The sequence below is a fragment of the Carassius auratus genome, chromosome 1, assembly GCF_003368295.1.
Source record: "Carassius auratus strain Wakin chromosome 1, ASM336829v1, whole genome shotgun sequence".
Classification (NCBI taxonomy): domain Eukaryota; kingdom Metazoa; phylum Chordata; class Actinopteri; order Cypriniformes; family Cyprinidae; genus Carassius; species Carassius auratus.
This window is the reverse complement of record NC_039243.1, coordinates 28,253,146-28,275,582: the sequence shown is the minus strand read 5'-3', so window position 1 is coordinate 28,275,582 and position 22,437 is coordinate 28,253,146. Positions and strand designations below refer to the sequence as shown.

Here is a 22,437-nt window from a genome sequence, read left to right as displayed (position 1 = left end):
TGACTGAGATTAAAGCAGCAATAAAGAGGAAAAGGTTTCCTGTAGAACTAGGAAAATCAGAAGCCTCATTTCTGTGTATAATCTAACTTTGGATTTTTTTTTTTTTATTTCTGTTGCATAGGCAAACTCAAAAGAAAACATTGAAATTTATACAAATGAGTGATGTGACATTCAGCCAAATATGGTGACTCATACTCAGAATTTGTGCTCTGCATTTAACCCATCCGAAGTGCACACACACACACAGCAGTGAATTTACACACACCGTGAACACACACCCGGAGCAGTGGGAAGCCATTTATGCTGCAGCGCCTGGGGAGCAGTTGGGGGTTTGATGCCTTGCTCAAGGGCACCTAAGACGTGGTAACGCACAGTTAGGAGTCAAACTCTCTAACCACTAGGCCACGACTTCTTGAATCAAGTGAAATGATATATCCTCACTCTCTTCACTTCAAAGCTTCATCTGCTGCGCCAAAGGGATCTGCCCTTATGTTGTTAAAATGTGTTATTTAAGACATTCATAATAGATAAATAAAGCAAGATTCCTTGTTTGAAATATATACGACATGTATGATTTATTTAAACTGAAAAGTTAAAATATAAATTATTACAACAGATGTAAAGGGGGAGGAGAATCAGGTATTTTGATGAGAAAAACTTTTGCAAAAGAAGCACCTGTGTCCTTGCTCATGACTCCTCTGGAAGCCTCCTCACTCCCGAACCTCGCCTCCTCGTGGTGCAATTAGAGAATTAAGATGTCCTTCAAGATGGTTGAGCTTGTTCGGTTTCCGGGTCATAGGATGGAGGACACAGGTGCAAAGAAACGAGAAGGGATATTGAGAAGTACCCCATGTTTTATATGACTAGTCCAGGCCAAGTCCAAATGCTCCTGAAAATATTATCTTAGACTCTTGAGTTCAGTTTTGTCCAAACTCCAGTATACAACAGTAACTTTTGATGTGGGACAGGCCATAATAAATAATTTAAGGACACCTTTGATGTGTTTAAAACTTGCTGGTTTCATTTTCATTTAATTTTATTTCAGATAATAGTCTATCTAATATATCTATTCTATCTCACTATATATATATATATATATATATATATATATATATATATATATATATATATATATATATTAGGGCCGGGACTTTAATGCCTTAATTGAGATTAATTAATTACACAAAAAATAACGCGTTAATTAAGATTAATTAGTTACAAACGTTTCTCACTGGATGAGTTTCGGCGGACCGATTATACTGAAGCACCAACTAGCGTTCGCAACATGGTTAGCAATCGCATATCACCGCAGCACATCGAACCTCAAGTATCACCTCAACGCAAAACATATACTGTAGCAGCTAGCGTGGACTTTACACTTTATGTTGAACTATGTATTATTTTGTTGGTGCAACTGGCAGTTTATGTTGAACTCTTTATTGTTTTGGCCAAGGTTATTGAGAGTTGGACTTAGTATGTTATGGCCTCTGAAGCAACAGAGAGATGTTTTCTAATAGTCAGTGTTTCCAATGTTCTGAATGTAATTGACAGTATTGTGTTTTACTTAAAAAACACTTTACAGAAGGTTCCAGCACCTATAAGCTACCAGAATTTCTGAAATGTACTATTTCTAAATTGTTTCTAAATATGCTATTGCTACACTTAATGGCAAAAATTGCACTGGTCTGCTAGACTTGGTTGAACAAAAATAAAAAATATTTTGTTGCTTAAGCTTATGCATTCAGTCATTATTCAGTGGTATACTATAAATCCATGTGAAAAAAAAATTACTTCTCACTGTTCTCAGGTCAAATATTTATACGCCATTAAAATGCGATTAATTTCGATTAATTAATTACAAAGCCTCTAATTAATTAGATTAATTTTTTTAATCGAGTCCCGGCCCTAATATATATATATATATATTTATTTATTTATTTATTGTCTCTAATGCTTTAAAAAAGTTCAGGAAACCAGAGTGTATCATGTTCATGGACTGTGCCATAATCAAAGACGTAAAGACATTGTTTGAACTGATTCCTCATTTAGTCATAACAATATCATGTCATAATCAGCGTGTAACAATCTTCACATTGAGTCTAGCAGCAGGCTACATTATATATTTTTTGTTGCTGCATTTGAATTCTTTCCAGGTGTTGTGTTGTGTTTTGTTGTTCTCCACACTATTTTAACCAAAATTTGTGCCCACATTTGTACCAAGATCCCTGTTGTGTTTGGATCCATCCAGCCGAGTACTTGGCTCCTTCCCAGCCCTGTCATTAGACTTCTTTTGTTTCCTTTCCTCAGCGTTCACTTGTTTTGTTTCTCCTTTTTTATGAAACGCTAAATATTTATACAATTTGCAACTTCCTGTCAAAATCATTTACACTGCCACAATAGCTCGGGCTCAAGCGCACAATGGCAACTGCTGCGGGCGGATATTTCAAAATGGCGTGTTTCCAGTTTCTTTTAGCCTTGGGCTCTTTTGTTTTAGGTAAATAAAGATTGAAAGCTCTTCATGAGTAATATCGGCCACCATGTGTTTCAGAAACAGGCCTCAGTGGTACTGCGGCATTAGCAGACGCTAGCGGATCATATTGTTATTCTTTTTCGTAGGCCCCTTGAGATACGGCTGAAGAGTGACGGATGTTGATGCATTTGGCTGAGTTCCAGTCTCATTCAAAAGTGTCTTTTTGGATGGGGAGGGGGTTTAGTGTTTCCTTGCCACTTTGGCCCTTTCTCGAATGTGCTTAGAAGGCCAGATATTGCTCCTATCAGCATTTTCTAGTGTAATATGGCAGTTTAAATTCCACTTGAAAAGGCGAATGCGCGGATGGCACTGTCATTTTAACTTTAAGAATATTAGTGATGCCTAGCGAAGAAGACGGAGCAGCTTGCATGTGTTTGGCATGTGCTTCTGCTTGGCTCAGATCCCTTTTCCATCCAAACATCAATCTCCTCAGCACTCAATGACTCTTTTTGATCTCCCATTCACTTCCTTTCTGTCACCTGATCACTGTGACTGATCTGCATGTCATCTTTTTTTATTCGCTCCTTTCCCTTTCTCTTAGTCTCTGACTAAAAATGTCATGACGAAAGGAAGGAGAACTTTCAATTGCAAGTGGCCCTTCAAGTCTCTGTGGCAGAGAGGTGACCTCTGACCCCCAGAGCTGCCTGGCATTTGGTTGAAAAGCAGAGGGAGATTGAAGGTCTTGAAAACGATCGCCTCCAAAGGGCTCATCATCTCCTGGCCTTCCTTCTCATCATGACTCCGCTACTGCCAAGAGTATCAACCCTAGTGAATCCATTACCACAAGGCCAACACAGTTCAGGAGCATCTCTTGGCGACTGATGGGAAATGAAAAAATCTTTGAGAGAAACTGTCGAAATGTCCTCTCTCTCTCTTTAATCCTTCGCTTTCAAAGTGGCGGTGGTATATGGGCGGCCGTAGAGTGGCTGACTGTAACCTTACGCCCCGACCTGTTCAGTTGTTAGAGGATCCATTTCCTTTTTTCTGCTGTTATTCCTCTCTGGGGAATATCCACTCACATTCCTATAAAGCATAACACTGTTAGTGTGCTGCGAGGGATTGGATCAGCACACTAAAACAAGCAAAACTCCGGTCACACAACAGCCGTATGTACTGCAGTCTAGCTGTCGCATAGCTTGTTGTGCTACAGATAGAGTGTGTGGTTTAATTTATCACGGGGTTGTTATGTATGAAGACGTTTGCAGCAGTCTGAGAAGCAGCTAATTGCTTTGAGGTACAGACTCCAGCAGCTTTAGTTATATCCGTAGGCATGCTGTGCCATAATGGCACATCTTTAAAGAAAGCTCTAACAAAGCAGAAACTAATGAAATTTCATAACGTGAAGCATCATAATTTGGAACTATTTACAAGATGTTTTCCTTTACAGTGAGATGAGTGTTTCTTAATATCCTCAGACTGTTGGTGCAGCATGTGTTATTTTAATGAGTTTGAATTTTTTTTTTTCAGTGCAATAAAGCTTTTATATAGAAATATGTATTAGATTATGCAGTAGTTATGTGTGATTAATTAAAGTATCATTGTTTTGTGTGTGTTCCAATGCTTTCTTGTACAGGTTTGGAACTTCCGTTCATGATGATGCCACACCCCTTGATCCCTGTTAGTCTGCCTCCTGCCTCGGTCGCCATGGCGATGAACCAGATGAACCATCTCAGCACTATTGCCAATATGGCAGCTGCCGTTCAGGTCCAGAGTGCCCCGTCCAGAATGGTGACATCAGTTATAAAGGTACAAAGACACAAACTGTGCATACAGTTCTTAAGAAGATTTAAAGAGAACGTTTACCCAAAAATGAACATTCAGTCATAAACTACATTAATTAGCTGCATATTGTTCATTTATTTACTTAATATCAACATGTATTTTGGAAGAATATACATGTATATGACATATATTGTAAACACTACAATATTCAATGCTGTATTACTTATGGGCTTTAATATATATATATATATATATATATATATATATATATATATGTGTGTGTGTGTGTGTGTGTGTGTGTGTGTGTGTGTGTGTGTGTGTGTGTGACTAATTTTGATCAAAATATTTTTTATGTATTCCACAAAATAAATTACAAAAAACAAAAAAACATTCTTGTTTGGAATGAATAAAGATTCCATTTGTTAACTACAGCATTAACTAACATTAATTAAGAACGGGCAATAGATTTGTTCATCTTTCTTGATGTTAGTTAATAAAAATACAACTGTTTCTCCATGTTTGCTCATGTCCATTAAATTGCCTTAATATATGCAACTTTTGATTTGAATAATGTATTAGTAAATGTTGGAATCATCATGAACTAAGATTAATAAATGCTTTGGATATATTTCTCATTGTTAGTTTGTAAACTAATGTAGTTAACTAAAGTTAACAAATGGAAACCCAGATTTTTAATGTTTTGAGTGAACTATTCTTCTTTATTTATTCTTCATACAGTGTATTTTTTTAGAACAATGTTTACATTTCTCAACAGAGAAAGTTTTTCTGTAATAATTAAGAATGCATTATAATTGGATTAAAACTTTGATAGATTATGATGACTAATGTGTGTGTGTTCACTCTCAGGAGCGAGTTCCAGACAGCCCATCACCTGTACCCTCTTTAGATGATGGCCGCAGGACAGGGAGCCACTTATCCTCCAGACAGAGCAGCAGCGTGTCCAGCTCTCCTGCCCACACAGAGAGCTCTTCTGACCGGCCACGTACGTCTGCTTGACCACATACAAGTCTTGACTTTTGTTTTATGTCTCCCTGTCTTATTACAAAGTCTACGTTGCATGCAATTTCAATAGTTTAGTTGTTATCAGTGTCATGTCAGCTGTGATAATATGTATACTTTTACATTTTCATTTCTCTCTGTATCCTCCCAATATGGCTTAAACCAAACTTACTATTTCAGCAGAGTTTGGTCCCTGAGCACTTAGCACTGTGCTCTCACGATAATGTGAAACTACACATATAACCTTACAAATGTGCTTTTATTAAGAATAAGGTGATATCACAGAATCTACTAAAAGCAAAGCCATCAGAGCAGTTCATGTGCATTGCTTTAACCGGAACTAAAACTATGCAATTACAGATAATGCTCTCTCCTTTTTTCAGTCTATTATCAGACACATTATAAATCTTACCCAAGATATCAGATATCAGATGCGTGATATAATTTGGGAAGCAGTATGTGTTTTAAATCCTATTTTTGACAAAACTGAAGTTTCAATCTTGTAATCGTTTTTAAGGCTTTTTGAGACTGCTTCTATATTATCTACCTGTATTTTGTTAAGAGATTTTAAAGCTTGTTCAGAACAAGATATCCTTTATGTTGGACATGAGTGAAACTTTTATTATTGAATCAAAAACATCCCAGACTATTCAAAGGTTTGGCATTGCTATGATTCTTTTGATGTTTTTGAAAGAAGTTGTATGCAAGGCAAGACCCTATTTATTTCATCACAAATAGTATTGAAAACAACTACACTATACTATTCTGAAATAATATTATAATTTAAAATAACTGTTATCTACAGTATTTGAATATATTGTAGTTCCTGGGAATGTGTTGTATTCCTGGGATGCCGAGTTGAATTTTCAGCATCATAACTCAAGTCATCAGTGTCTCATGATCCTTCATAACTGATTTGATCCTCAAGAAACATTTCTTGTTATTAACAATGTTGAAAACTGCTTAATATTTTTGTGGAAATATATAAAAACATTATACATGTATTTGCTCTTACTGTGGATCAAAGTAATTCAACCTTTCAAAATATGATATAAAAAAACAAACATTTGAATGCTATTGTACATCTTCACAAATCATATACAGTAAATTCAAAACTGCATAGAACAAATTTAATAACAATTTTATTTTATTATATATACTATAATGGAACATTTGGCTTCACAGGTCAAGCTTTCGTATCTGTGTTCCTTGTTTGTAAAATCGGTTTATATTCCCTTCCTTTCTCTTTAGATTTACATCAGAATGGTCTTTCTCTTGGCCACGCCTTGTTAGGCCTGTCTCCAAGTGCACCACCAGGACCGAAAGAGGGGGATCTGGCAACCCACGACACAGGCCATGAAACAAAGAGGGCTTCTACAGAAAAAGGTTAGATGTTATATCCTATTTCTAATATTCTTTTATTAAAAGATGCCATGAGATGTCAGAGTTTACAAACATTATATTTTGCTGTAATAAATCAAACCTTAATATGGCTTGTATACGCGGTTTATTTAAAAAATAAAACTGATTCCTGATTTACTGCTTTTACAGATAGTATGCATTAGAAAATAATTACTTGGGTACCTTCTGTCTGAGACTGGTGAACAACCCAGGTTATAACAGATTAAACCGTACGCAAGTGCTTATTTCAGAAGCAAAAACCCAAGTCCATTGCATTACAGTTCAACAAGGTCAAAAGGTTTAGCAATGACTGCACTTTTACTGTTCTTCTGTTTTATAAAAACATGTTTAGAATTACATAACAGGAGAAAGATGTCATGGAAAACGCAAGCACTTTTCCCAAACAGATTTCAAATTGTTTCTAATATTTTTTTTCCTTCAGCTTAGCAGATCATTTATCAGAAGTGGTTTAGATTGACTGCAGGAAATGATCGCTGATTCCGCTGATGTGTCGCCTAATACTCAGTATATTTGATTTTCGGTCTTTATGTGTGTATTCTGAGAAATTAGTGAATAGTCTCGCTCACAGTTCTGTGAAAATTTTTCATTGAGGTAGAAATGGCACAGTAGTGGGGCTAAATTAGTTAGCGATTTGCAGAGCGTGAAATAATGAGCAAGACCCCCAACCAACTCCCTTACCCTGGCCCTCCTGGAGGGGTAATTTTCCTAATAACCTCCCAGAACCCTTGTTTGGTTTTTGCATGTGAAGGCTTTCATTAGGCTAATGAGGACTTTGCAAGGACGAGTAGTCAGCACAATTTCCTCATTGTGCCGTGGAGAGACAGTGCACCCGAAATCAGAAAGGGGGGGCTTCCATGTGACTGAGCACAGCCTTTCAGGATTTTGCGAAATTGTGAAGATCACACAGGTGCTAAAACCCTACATAAAACAAAGGATTTGAACCAATGATACCACTACAAATAAGGTGGTGGTGAGGATGATGATGAGATATATTATGACCAGGAAGGTCTATATACCCTATCGTTCAAAAGTTTGAGGTTGGTAATTTATTTAGATAGTTATTTTTAACAAATGAATGCATTATTTCATCAATAGTGACAGTAAAGACATTTGTATTGAAGCAAAAGGTTTCTATTTCAAATAAATGCTGTTGTTTGTCAAAGAAAGCTGAAAATCACTAAATCAGCATGGATTATGTGACACTGTAGACCGCCGTAATGGCTGCTGAAAATTCAGCTTTAGCCCGATTCAGACGATTATTGTTTCTCATGGGGACCAAAGTGATTTCCAACACTTGCAGGGGTTAGTCTGTGATTTTATTGTTGTCTGAATTCACAATGCTGTTGTTTTTCTCCCACCGCCCACGTAAAAATCCCCGGCCGAATTACGAATAAATGTTTTTTTGACAAACACCAAGGTCGTGTGATAATTAAAGTGCTGTCCAAAGCCACATCTCTGAGTTCACAAGAAGACATCGATTTAAAATTCAATGTTTAAATCCTTTTTGACCACTGTTGAACACCGCGTACATATTTATTATGAAATGGTAAAAATGATGGAAAGTATTTACAAGGCCAATATTTCATAACTGCTACACCACAGCGAGTGGGAGCTGTTAAAAACGAAAAGAAGCAAAGCATGTAAACATTTGAAATGGGCCACAGGAAATCACAGGCGTACATTAGTCAGAATGTCAGTAGTCAGTCAGAAAACATTTAAATTGTTAAATTGACTTTTACTATATTTTTGATCAAATAAATACAACCTTGGTGAGCAGAAGAGACTACTTTTAGAAAACACGGAAAAACTTACTGACCCCAATGTCTTGAACTGCAGTGACCAGTATATCACAAAAGGCTCACTGTCATAAAAACTCCTGTCCTTTAACAAGTTTTGATTTTGGAAGTTAGCCCCTTGGCACAATTCCAGGCCTGTTGAGCACTTGTGAAGTTTCATCTCGAATTTTATGCCTGCCAATTTTATGAAACTTCAAAAATCAGTGGCTCTCCCTTTGTAGTGCATCATTCTAGACTCTCAGTCACCACCAGGACACCTTTACCAGTCACTAGACTGAAGGATAAATTCCACCTTCATGTTCCAGAAATTAATCTTTAGGGGCAGCGCTGAAAGTGTGAAGATCAAAAGTTGTATCTCTTCTTTATGGCTTGTCAAAGACAGAAGAGTTCAAAGACGAGTCCTTTATCCGCCTCGGAGCTTTTCAACCTTCATTCATTCTCCGCTCGCTCTCTTATGCTGACTGTGGAGGGCTTTAGCAGTGGATGCAGAAGTTCATTAGCCTAGGGAATCCACAACAAGAGGGGGACAAAAGTGACCTTGGTTGAGGAGATGCATTTATGATCTAACAGGCTGCCAGTATTTTTTGCTGGAAAGCAAGTGCACACATCCTAATAATTCAATGGAGGATCAATCAGATTTGAAGGCACAGGGAGAGCTGGAGAAGAGAAAAGAGAGTAGTGCTAACTCAGCACTGATTGTCCCTCCGGGGCACCGTAGTTCAGTGGCACGGCGCAAGCTTCCTCCCACTGAGTGCTCCGGCGGCCAGCACTAATCACATTCCAGCAGACACCATGCTTTTAGGAACCCTAAAGGAGAGGGGAGGGAGGGAGGAAGATGAACAAAGAGAGGGAGATCGGCAGTGAGGGGAGCTGACAGTGAGCGAGAGCCAGTGGAAGCCGGAGACCGATGGTTTTTCCTCTTTGAAACACCTTGAATGTGACAGAGGCATCTCTCTTCTGCCAAGAAGTGAAGATCAGATAGTGTGAGATTAAGATGCTTTGGTCAGCTAAGTGAATCCGTAGAGATAAGGGAGGGGTGAGTAAATCTAATCAGACCTTATCAGGCACAAGGGAAGGTGAGATTTTGAGAACCTACTTGTTTAAATGGATCTTAAGGTATGTATATACTTTATAGTATGGGCAAAGAGCTGAGCAGAGCTTTTTAATGCATTTTTTTTTTAAGTGAAGGACATTCAAGAGCAAAAAGACAAGAGATGCTTATGGTTTTTGGGGTTAAATGAAGAGAATGTATATAAAGAAATGGGACGTACAGAAAGAAATGGATACAGACAGAATTGTAGACTGAATGAAAGACTGGAAAGAGAAAGGCAGTGAGGTTGAGGATTCAGGTTTAGGAACTTCACCCCCATGTCATTCCAAATCTGTGACTTACTGTCCTCCATAAATGGAGAAATGTTCCATGCAGCTACGAAAGGATGTGGATTGAAAAAGAAAATATCTTTGCATCATAGGAATAAAATAGATTTTACAATATATTTACTTAAAAAAAACAGTTATTTTAGATTCTAAAAATATTTCTCAATATTACTGTATTTTTGACTAAAGTGAGTTTCTTTCAAACACATTAAAATATCTTACAGACACCAAACTTCTGATTTATTTAAATTTTTTGTATGCATTGACTCTATAATAACTTTGTGCAAGGAACAGACCAAAGTTTAAACTGTTCTTTACTGAAAACGCATGACATGCAAGGAAAAATGTCAACAACAAATCCCGTGGTTTATTAATCACAATCTCCGGTTTACTTTCCAAACAAGGTTACAACAAAAAAAAACTTATACCAACTTAAAAGCTGTACCATTTGCATGTGATCGAAGAAACTGTTGATCTCCACCCTCTAACTCCATTTTCTCAAACAATGCTGCTTCCCTATTAACACCTGTGTGCCCTAATGACACATAAGGGAGGAGGAGCAAATCCATTCACATGACTTATTAGTGCAAAATATGAAAAGGTTTCCTCATATTTAAATCATAATGTTTAAATCATATATTTAAGCACAAAATAAATTAGAGTTCATCAAAAATTTTGAAATGGCTCCTGCAAATGGCTTAAATGAATCATTTGTATATGACTATTTATTCATTCAATTCTTCACTTTAGTTCAATTGTGGCAACAGCGTACTAAATAATTAAATGGTTTTAGGTGAACCATGCCCACATTGCACTAATTCGTTTCACTCATTTTAATTTAGTTAAATCATGATTTAACTAATAATCTGCAAACTGATAACTAATAACTGATAATTAACAAACTGCTCCAGGTGTGTGTCTATGGTGTGTGTGTGTGCACTTTGGATGGGATAAATGAGCACTAATTCTGAACATGAGTCACCATACCTGGCCACATGTCTCAATCACTTTCACTTTCACTTTATTTATATACAGTTTTTGTTTGTTTTAATTAGTTTTAGTACAGTTTTCACATGAACCATGTACATTTTCAAAACTCAAGAATCCAAACTGATCACACTTGTAACACTGCTAGTCAATCTTTTAAAACCTAACCTAACATAGTAATTGACATAAAATTGACGTTTTTAATTCGTGTCCACAATGTGTGTTATTATGTTGTGTTGTCTGTTTTTTTCCAGTGACATATAGTGACATATTTTGCTTCTGAAATGCTTTTTCTGAGGACAAATTTGTAATTGCTGTTTAATTCCACAAAATCGGGCCTATACAGTCAGTTCACTTGATAATGCCATGGAAGGGTGCAGTGAACTAATTTAAGGGACAGTCCCTCTGGAGAAACCTGCAGTTAAGTGCTTGGCTCACGAGAACACGCCTTGCCTGAGCTTTAACACTTACATCACACAATAACAAATGTAATAAACAATGACTTTTAACATTGATTTTGAAGTTGTTCTTTTGATGCAGACTTGTTACAGCAGTTCAATCATTTTGAACTTGCATGCCCTATCATACAGTTTGTAATTGTAATGCCAATGCCATATGGCAGTACAGTATTATGCTAATAGATATCAGCTGTGTTAGAACAGAAAGTCACCTTTCTCTGGCTTCCCTGCTGACACTTTTTATTAGCATACACAGGGCTGGTTATTACCACTACAGAACTATGGATACCTGCGTAAACCGCATGCTTTAAAACAGCCTAACAAAATGAACAGAGCCCATCTGGTCTCACTGTGCAAATGTATTAAAACAGCTTTGATACTGTAGGTAAAATAGTGGAGCCCTATGCTAAAGAAATAGACTAAGAATTTAAATGTATTTTACTTAAAAAACCCTATATATAAACATTATGGCAGCAGCTATTTATATAAGGTGTAAACACATGTAAATCGTGTAAACAGTGGTAAATACTGTTCAAACCATGTATAAATAGCAATAAATAGCATCTTGTTTACTCAAATGATTAGAAAGTGACAGTAAATATTTGTACTTTGTACCAAAAATGCAAATTAATGCTTTTTATCCCCCCAAGAAATATCAAGCTACATAACTGTTGTCAACTGTAATAATATTAGAAAATATTTCTTGATCAGCAAATCAGCATAGTAAGATGATTTCTGTAGGATCGTGTTGGAATAAAGTGCATTTTAAACTATATTTCAAATAGGAAATAGTTATTTTAAATTGTAATAAAATGAAACAATATTACTGTATTTACTGTATTTTTAATCAAATGAATGCAGCCTTGATGTGCATAAGAGACTTCTCACTAAGAATCCCACTGACCCCAATAATAAATAAATATATATATATATATATATATATATATATATATATATATATATATATATATATATATATATATATATATATATATATATATATATATATGAACATTTATAGGCAGAGTTAATAAAAATAGCCACAGTTGCCTACATGTACTTTTAAATAGGCTACCCTGCCAACTATTATTTGGAAATAAGGAAAAAATACAAGTGCATCTAATTGAATATCAGACTGTAATTTTCCACCACATTAAGATAGAAATCAAAAATTAAAACATTAAATGATGTGTGATTCATAAAGATTAGACCAAGGCTAATTAAAGATTAAAATCATATTGGTAAAGTGGCAGAGATGAGAGGAGGAGCGAGATGAAGTTGCCCGATCGAGACGCACTCTGGTGTATCTGTTAGTTCTGGATGGTAGCAGGAGGCCCCGTACATTAGCAAACTCTTTGAAGTGAGTGACAATGACAAGATCAAGGCTTCAGCTTGATCAAAAACTACGTTTATTGGTACTCTGTATCTCAGCCTCTTCCTGTGCTTCAAGTGCTTTGGTCAGTGTTCTCAGGGTTTTCTTCTTTCTAAGCTATCTGATGACATGGGATTGTTGTTATTGTGACAAAGGGATACACAAGAAAGTTGGTTGGAGAATCCTTTATATCTCAGCTTTATATCTATATCAAATATTTATATCAAAATATATCTAATTTGTAATTTTCTTAATATAAGAATGGGGTAGGAGTTTATAAGATTTTTTTTCTTCATCTTACTCCTGTTCTTCTTGTCATGGAATGTATTTTTGTGTGTTTGTTGGATTGTTGTTGTGGTATTTTGTGTTGCATTACCATGAAAAGAGAATAAATAAATGAAATGAAAAATATCTCATTCATAATATTGACCAATATCGCACATAAACACACAGTGCTGTTCATTTTTCTGATCATATTTTAAGCCTTATGAATGTCCTAATACTTCAGTGACTAAAACCTGAAAACAGATTTGGAGTCATTAGATAGTGGGAGGATCTGGTGTGGCTTAAGTTATACCAGATTCACTTCCTCTGAGACCACAAAAATGAACCAGAACCAGTGTGTAGTGGCTGATTGAAACTAAGCTGATTTAACTGAAGACTGTGCCGATTCTCCTCCGATGAATGGACTGACATTTAAAGAAAGAAATCTACGTGGAGTGCACAAGAAGCAAAGTAGCATTGCTGTGTAACGACCTTGAATCATTATGACTCTAGTGTTCTGCTCTCAAGACTCCTGGATAAAAGACTGAGCACTGGATGTGAGGATGTGAAGTATCTGTGTGAGTTCAGAGAAGGACTAAAAACATGCTTAGAAAATGAAAAAACCTGCAAACATGTTTGAATGAATCGCAGTTTCCAAATATCCACACATTTTTTAATCTTTGTGAATAAAAATGACTCTTCTAGCTCACCAAGGCTGCAAGGAACAGTAATTTTGTGAAATATTACAATTTAAGATAACTGTTATATTGTAATATATTTTGAAATGTAGTTAATTCCGGTGATGCAAAGCGGACTTTTGAGCATCCTCTACTCCAGTCTTCAGTGTCACACGATACTAAAATGCTGATTTTGCTGCTCAAGAAACATTTCTTGTTATTAATGTTGAAAACAGTTGTGCTGCTTTACAATTTTTGGGGGATTTTTCAAGATTCATTCATTAATAGAAAGTTCAAAAGACAGCATTTATTTAGAATATAAATATTTTGTATATTTAATGATCAATTAATTGTGTCCTTGTTCAATAAAAGTAAGCAAAAGTATTCAAATTAAAAAATCTTACTGACCCAAGATATGTGAACAGTCATACAACCATATATATATATATATATATATATATATATATATATATATATATATATATATATATATATATTTTTTAATTGTATTTTAAATGTTTTTATTATTATTATTACTATAGAATGTTTAAAATGTTTTATTAATGTGCTGTTTTCTCTTTCCTTTTATGACAGAAGAAAATGTCCTTTACACCCCGACATCTCGAGACAGCTATGAGCGAGTGTCTCATTCTGGGCCAACATTACCCCCAGGATTCCCTGCTTCACTGCTCTTTCCTGAGGGCCTGTCCTCCATAGAAACCCTCCTCACCAACATACAGGTATATTACAAAAGTTATAAACAAATATTTAGCGTAATGATCCCCACTGCAAATCTGAAGCTTTTTTCCCCTTTCAGGGTCTGTTAAAGGTGGCTATCGATAATGCACGGGCGCAAGAGAAGCAGGTCCAGCTGGAGCGCACAGAGCTGAAGATGGAGCTGTACAGAGAGCGAGAGCTGCGAGAGACTCTGGAGAGGCAGCTCTGCGTCGAGCAGAAAAACAGAGGTGATTATTAGCTAATCTCAGCCAGTCTGCACACCCAGACCCCTGCTCAGGTCAGATCTGAGTGTCTCAGTCAGCACATGTACACTACCAAGGCTTGGGGTCATTCTATTAACTCCTAATTTGACGCTTGTTAATAGTTAGTAAAGTAAGGTTGTTAAGTTTAGGTATGGGGGAGGGATCTAAAATATGCTCATCCAGAATAAGCCATTAATATGTGCTTTATAAGTACTAATAAAGAGCCAATATGCTACTAATATGCATCCTAATGAGCAACTAGTTAACAGTGAGAACTGGACCTTAATAAGATTAAGTGTCACCAAAAATCTTACTAACACCAAAATTTTGAACAGTAGTGTATGTTATCAAGATGTTTTTTTTCTGATCAGCAATATATTGTTATCCCATATCCCATTTTAAGAAGTTAGTTTATATTTAAAGGAACCCAAAAATGGCTTTACTTTGGTTTTGCTTTGTCATTTTGACAGTGGTTGTCATTATGAACATTTGATGACTGGCAAGAACTGTGAAACAGTTCTTCAAAAATGTCTACTGTTGTGTTCCAACAGCGTATGGGTTTGGAACAACAAGAAGATGAATAATAACTGAGCTTTTGCTTTTGAGTGAACTGTTCCTTTAACATTTAGACTGTAGGCAGAATGTATGTTTTTTTTGTTGTTGTTGTTGTCACGTCTATTCATTTGTTTAATAAAAAATTAATTAATATTAATTTATTTAAATGAAAAATATTATTTATGCATACTGTACAGTGAAAATGTTTACATAAAACGGTGACAAAAAAGGCAGAAAAACCCCCCAGAAAATATAGAAGAACATGACTATTTGTCAAGGTCCATATGTTTCCTCTATTAAATCTGATCATTTGACCTTTTTATGACTATGAAAAGCTAGTTCAGGTTGTAGCATGTCATGTGGTGCAGCTTCCAAAAATATAATATTTATCAATCAATAATTCATGATATTTGAGGAATTTTTTTTTTTCATATTTAAATGATTCAAATGATTAAGATGTGAGGATTCGCATGCATTCAGGGTGTAAGACAAAAGCTATTTTCTTTATCATGGGCAATCTTTTTTGTCCGTGTTTGCTAGATGTTTGTGCAAAACAGAACACAATGATTTGGCAACATACATGTGCTATCAGCAAGTTTTAACGTGCATTATGTGTGACTAATGATTGACAGATGTCTGCAAGATAAGCTGTTGCAGATTTAGTGATTCCACTCAAACCTAAGGATTTAATAGGAAAACAGGTGTGTGCTGTCACATTTGAAATTTGATATGCATCGAAAGAAGAGCTCATCTTCAGTTACATGTAATGTTGTCAGCCCACTTCACAAAAACAAGTTAAACAAGTTCTCACATCTAACTGTCCGCCACTTGAGCTTTCACATCCCGTTTACTCACAAATAAATTTGCACACAATTTAATCTCTTAATCTTCTGTTCTCCAGAATGTACATACAATTGAAGTCTAGATAAATCGGAAACCTCATAGAAAGCCGGCATAAAACGGTGGAATCGTTAAAGAAGGTGACAGGGCAACATGCATCATTAATGAATGTTGTTTAATTAGAGAGCTCCTCATCTCGAATTCTCCTGTCGCCCGCACTGTGCTACTGCAAATTCAGCACTTTCCTTCCGCTGCACACACACACACACACACACACACACACACACACATACACACACACACACACACTGTGAATTACCCTTTGTAATTACAAGTACATATTATGATATTAGTGTGAATGATTTATTTTCAGTGTAAACAGAATTTCCATGTTAATATTCGCGGCATCACATTTGATGAGGATAATGAATCTCCTGCATAATTCATCAAGTCAACTGGCTCTTCCATTAGTGAGAGATGTCTTTATACTCCAGCCAACTGACTTCGAATCGGTTTCTGAGTTTCACACCTAGTGGTTAGAGAGAAGAGGAAGAACAAGGTTGGTCCTAGATCACTCACGGAGGACAGATTCACATCTAACAAACAGAAAGCATTTTTTTTTGCTGACTGTGCTGTCTGAATTAAACTCCTACTGCAAACTGGAAAAATGAACATGCTCCACTGGGCTACAGCCTAGTTTCACTTTAGATGTGCATACCAGAAAGACTGAATAAAGGCATGTGGAACAGCTTTTCATTGTTTGCTATAATTGCTGTTTGCTGTGATGTGGGATTTGATGTAATAATATTTCAATTATCCAGTAGCATGAAGTTTAACGCAATAGCTATACAAGAAATAGTAGATATAATACTACAAAACACACTACTAACGTTTCAAGATTTTTTTTTTAACTAAGTTAATGCTTTTATTCAAGTATTTTAGTTTGTATTTTAACTGAAGACATTCATAACATTTCAAAACTTTTTTTTTTTTTTAAATAAACACTGTACGTTCTGGTATTCATCAAAAAAAGTGTTGTGGTTTCCACAAAAGACATGAAGCAGCACCATTTTCAACAATGATGATAATAAGGAATGATTCTTAAACAAAAAAAGCACATTAGACTATTTTCTGAAGGATCATGTGACACATGACACACTATTTTCCTAATTAATGCTTTACAGCTGCTTTAGCACGATCTGTATTGTTAAAAGCGCTGTATAAATAAAGGTGATTGACTCTGAAGACTGGAGTGATGGCTGCTTTGCATCACAGGAATAAAGTACACTTTTACAACATATTACAACAGAGAACAGTTTGGCTTAAAATTGTAATGATATTTCCCTTTTTACTGTATTTCTGCTCAAATAAATGCAGCCTTTGCATAAGAGATGTTCTTTAAAAACATTTTATAAAATCTTACCCATTCCAAAGTTTTGAACAGTATTTACATTCCTTATAGTTATAAAACTTATTATTGTTCTTTTTTCCTCCATATGTGCTTTTGTCAGCACTCATCCAGAAGCGTCTGAAGAAAGAGAAGAAGACCAAGAGGAAACTGCAGGAGGCTCTGGAGGTGGAGTCCAAGAGAAGAGACCAGGCCGAGCAGAATCTGCAGCGGACGTCCTGCGGTGAGAGATCACCCACTCGAAGCGGTTAGAAAACACACCACACGACCAGCACCCTGAAGGGGATGCTCCGAATTCTAAGTGTCTGTCTAGAAAAATAAAGGATGTAAAAGTTTAACATCTGGGTTATAATTTGAAACATAACCAGCTATGTTCAAATGACAGCTGGTACTGAATCATTTAATGATTTAGTTTGTTTAAACTGATAAACAGTACTGTACACCGTAAAATGTGTTTTATTGGTATTTGAAGAGTAAAAACAGACACTTAATTAAAGTTAAAGTGACAAATAATTCCTAACCCCGCTTGTAACTGTTTTCATGTTAACAGACCCTCCTCAACAGGAAATGGAGACAAACAATAACAGCAGCAGCAAAACAGACACTGACAGAACAATACAAGGTGCAGATGTCTTTTCATGTTCCCTCACATTGTTTCTTCATGGATCTATATTTAAATGTGTTTTCCCCTGTAATCTTCAAAGTCTTGAAGGAAACGACCACCGCAGATGGATACCATCGAGAGCTGGTGTCCATTATATCATCCATTGAGTTCTGTTGTTTGATAGTGTACATGATCATCTAAACAGAGCCCTGATGTGTTCAAATATTAACCCTTTAAAACATTCTTAGTGAAATTAAATTAAATTACACTGATACAAAAAGAAAAACAAAATGAAAGAAAGACAGGATAAAGACAAAAAAGGGCGAGCAGTAATTAATGGCTCCCTTAATTGTCCTCATGAAATATTTGCATGGGCGTAATTTACATAATCGACATTTTGTAATTAATCTTTCATAGGGTTTGCTTTCTCTTTTCGTCTTGGTTGAGAGAACAGCGAGGAGCGAGGGCTCTTTTTTTATGTTTTTGACATTTATTCAAATCTCTTCTCCTTTAACAATCCTTTCATCTCCCTCTCAGTCCGTACACGGCAGAACATTATGTATTTGTCCGTTCATTATACGCTGCTCGGGACATCAGTCAAGCTCCATTCATACCCTTTATTTTTCTCCACAGATGGAAGACTCTTTCTAAAGTCCACAATGATGTACTGAAGAATGAAGACAAGGAGTAAATGCATTCATACTGTATAGAAGAGCCTGTAGTCAATTGCCTGGTAAATAACGTCTGCATTTCTGCTGGAGGACGGATGGAAGACAATGAGGCAGTTTTATAGGCTGATGTCAGTGTGTTGCAGCACAAGGACTTGACAAGATTATTATGCCCATTGAAAGTCAGCATTCAGTTGAATAAAGCCCGAGTCCTCATGAGACACACATCTGGCTGAAGGAACAGGTTTCCAGGGGGCTTTTGGCAACACTGAGAAATTAAAAACATTTTATAAAGCATTTCAATTTGCCTGACTACACTGACTGATGAAATATTCAAATCAGATCACTTTTTGCCCTTCTACCATTTCACATTTTACATCAGTTTCAAAACATCATTTCATTTTCAAGGGAGGGGTCTGAAGAAAGATTTGAATTTGATTTACAGTAGTTATTTATCAACTATAAACACTGCATTAAAATGTGTATTGTGTATCTGTCTGTTATTTCAATAAGAAGGTAGCTGTCCATATTTTTATTTTTCATTGTTGTACCATAACAGATATGTTGATATCATCAAATATGTACATAAAAGTTTAGACATGTTACTGTGCATTGTACGCTGTAGATCTAGGAAATCAATACAAACATTTTTAAGAAGATTTCTTGCATCTAAGTTATTTTTTGTTCAGTTGCCGTTTAATATCCTACTCGACATGGAGAGCATGCTGGCGTGTCGTTACTTCTGTCCTGTCCATCTGAAACACAATAAAGATTTTTCCCACATGCTTTACAAGGGAGACGTTTGAAAACTGACTGACTGATGCTTGTTTTGTGTGACTTCTCTAGAAAAACTAAATCAAAGTAGTTTGAAGACATTTTACTTTACTGTATTTTATATATATTTTTGTATTATTTATTTATTAATATTTTACTTGCAAAAACTGAAAGACACTTGTTCTCAGAGCTTTTTTATTTAATTTTAATGTAATTTATTTAATTTTAGACTGTATATATATATATATATATATATATATATATATATATATATATATATATATATATATAATTTTTATTTGTTATTTTCCTTTCAAGACCAAAAGATAATCTGATTCTTGTACTTTTTTTACCATTTTATTTTATTTTATTTTATGTAACTTCCAAGGCAGAAAGCCATACGGACAGACACTTTCTTTTTTCTCAAGAGCACATGCACAAAAATGAGTTGACGCAGCATTTAGCCAATCACTCAAGCTGTACTGTTTAGCGGTACTCTCTCTCTTTCTCTCTCTCTCTCTCTCTCTCTGAACATAATAAGAAGTCAGGAGAGATGAATAATTGACTGATTGTTGCATTATTCAAGCCCCTATTGTGGAAAAAAGCCCAGTCTCTGGCACATTTCAGGTCTCTCTGGCATATTGAATATGAGGTTAAAGTTTCAATCAACCTTGAAAGGGAGAGGCATTTTTCATCGGCTAGCTGGCGTATCAAGTTGATGCACTCAGAGTTAGTGTACAGTTCTGTCCAGACATTACTTTATCTGCTATACATATACTAAAATTGACAACACTAGACCAAAAAAATGCATTATCGGCTCTCTCTGACAGGACTGGTAATATATTTATTGTGGAGATCCTTAAACCTGAGACTGGCAAGTTTGAAATTGCACTCAATTGCAGTTATATACGATAACACTAGTTGTTTCCCCCTATACGGTGATCACTTGTATCTATTTCTATACATCTCACATTCCTGTTTGAGTCTGTTAGGAGCCACAATGAGTTTAACAAGACAGATCCAGGGCCTGTTGAATGGCTCATCGCAGTCTGTAATAGATCCAGCCACGTCGGAGTAGTGTAAATGTAATGTAATCAGAGAGAGCCTGTTGTACATTAGCACAGACAGCGCTAGAGGTGCAGGACAAGTTGTCCAAATGAGTGTTAGAGCAGGATGAGAGGATGAGAGCTGTGAACAGGTAATGAAAGGGCAAGAGAGTAGCGCTCAGCTTTTCAAACCTTTCACTATCATTACTAATTCAGCTTGCTCCTTCTCGCTCCTAATGAGAGAGAGAGCTGGGGAAAGGGAGAATGGTGCGGGATAATGTGCCGTGAAATTGACTCATTCGCAAGAGGAGGAAAGGGAGAGAGATCACCTTTTGATTTTAAACTGCCCTGTGAGGAAATGATGGTGAATTTAGAGATCCTGAAAAAAAGAGTGGACTGTTTATTTAGTTCAGCCTTTCTTCATGACAGAGGAAGAAGGGATGAAGGTAACAGCCCCAAAACGCCTCTGGACACTTAAGCCACATTAAAAAAATGACTAATGACTTTGCATTATCAAAATAGCAAACTGGTGCAAACATCTAAAGGAAAACACTTCAGAAAAATGTGTGTTTGGTTTCAAATTATTGAAGAAACGTGTTCTAATTAAGAAACAAATCATTACACTTTGTAAAATATCAATATTTAATTTAACTTTAAAAACTGGATCAATTAAAAGTTTTATCTTGTAAAACAATTCGTTTGAATTAATACATACCATAATAAATAATACATGCTATAAAATTATTTTGTTCATTGTTAGATCCTGATACTGATGATCCATTAACAAACGATAAAACCTGAACCTTATATGGTACATTTTTACTGGTAATGACAAAATGACACTTGATTTGATATATTGTATCAGATAGAATAACATTAGTCCAAAAATACTATATATTATCTCAGCTGTCATTTAAACTACACATTTAAGTATATATATATATATATATATATATATATATATATATATATATATATATATATAGGTCTGTGTAAGTACAGTACACATCTGAAATCATATGCCAACAATATTATTAGTGAATGATATAAAAAAGTTGTTTTTTTTCCTGCAAACTTCCAACAAGCTGAATCAAAATGATTTTAATAAGACAAAACAAGCATTAAAAAACCTAAGCTCAAGATTTGTTTTAAATATTAAATCAGCCCCTCAACAATTCCTTCTTTCATTCAATGAATGAACTCAATTCACGTGAAAACACCTCGAGGATGCCTAACTGATTGAGATTTCCTAAGTGATTTCTAGACCTGGAAAAGTCATGAAAGGCATTTTTATAATAAATACATCATTAGATTTGCTTAGCTCTAAATTGGGTAGAAATTGTGAAAAAAAAAAAAAAAACATTTTCCTTAATCCTTGTCCTGTAAATCATGAAACAAACTGATAATTCATGTATATGCACTGGTTAAAAAGAGTGGGAACCGTGAAGAACATCCAGCTCTTAAAACATCCAAAATCATGCAACTAAATTTACTGTGATGCCTTTGCATGTTGTTATGGACAGCGGGGAGCCTTGGAGTCAAAAAGGTTGAGAACAAATCGTATAGTAGCCTGACACTAAAAAAAGTTTGATGAATTTTTAAACAATAGTCAACAATAGTGCTGTATTCACCTGACACATAAAAACAAGGCACAGTCAAAGTCAAAATATATCGACAGACAAACTTGAGTGTGTGCCCGTGACTGTTGGCACAATGTGCAATAAATAAGGAAGTGAGAAATGTCATCATCCCAGTCCAGGCACCTCCTCTTATATATCCCTTTATGACATATTTTAGTCCCACTTTAATGGTGGTCCTTTTGTGTCCAAAATGTATCAAAAACATCTTGGGACAAGGTTTCCACACTGACAGTTGTCATTGTAAGACAGTTAGCAACTCCGTTTCTTTCTCCAAGTTCGCATCAGAAACTAAGGTGT

General features: G+C 35.7%; 1 protein-coding gene across 2 annotated transcripts in view; it reads left to right on the top strand.

Annotated features, from left to right (window-relative positions):
* Positions 1–19,533, top strand: part of LOC113106314 (dachshund homolog 1-like) — a 50,941-nt gene extending 31,408 nt beyond the window's left edge. The window contains exons 4-11 of one of the 2 annotated variants that reach the window (XM_026268088.1): positions 4,104–4,276; positions 5,120–5,255; positions 6,524–6,658; positions 14,220–14,365; positions 14,443–14,590; positions 17,512–17,631; positions 17,959–18,030; positions 18,646–19,533. In XM_026268088.1, the coding sequence (XP_026123873.1) occupies positions 4,104–4,276; positions 5,120–5,255; positions 6,524–6,658; positions 14,220–14,365; positions 14,443–14,590; positions 17,512–17,631; positions 17,959–18,030; positions 18,646–18,683 (968 nt within the window). In that variant the 3' untranslated portion in view covers positions 18,684–19,533. Of the gene's footprint in view, positions 1–4,103; positions 4,277–5,119; positions 5,256–6,523; positions 6,659–14,219; positions 14,366–14,442; positions 14,591–17,511; positions 17,656–17,958; positions 18,031–18,645 lie in introns of both variants that reach the window. The other variant, XM_026268095.1, reaches the window with a different exon arrangement.
* The last annotated feature ends 2,904 nt before the right edge of the window (positions 19,534–22,437 follow it).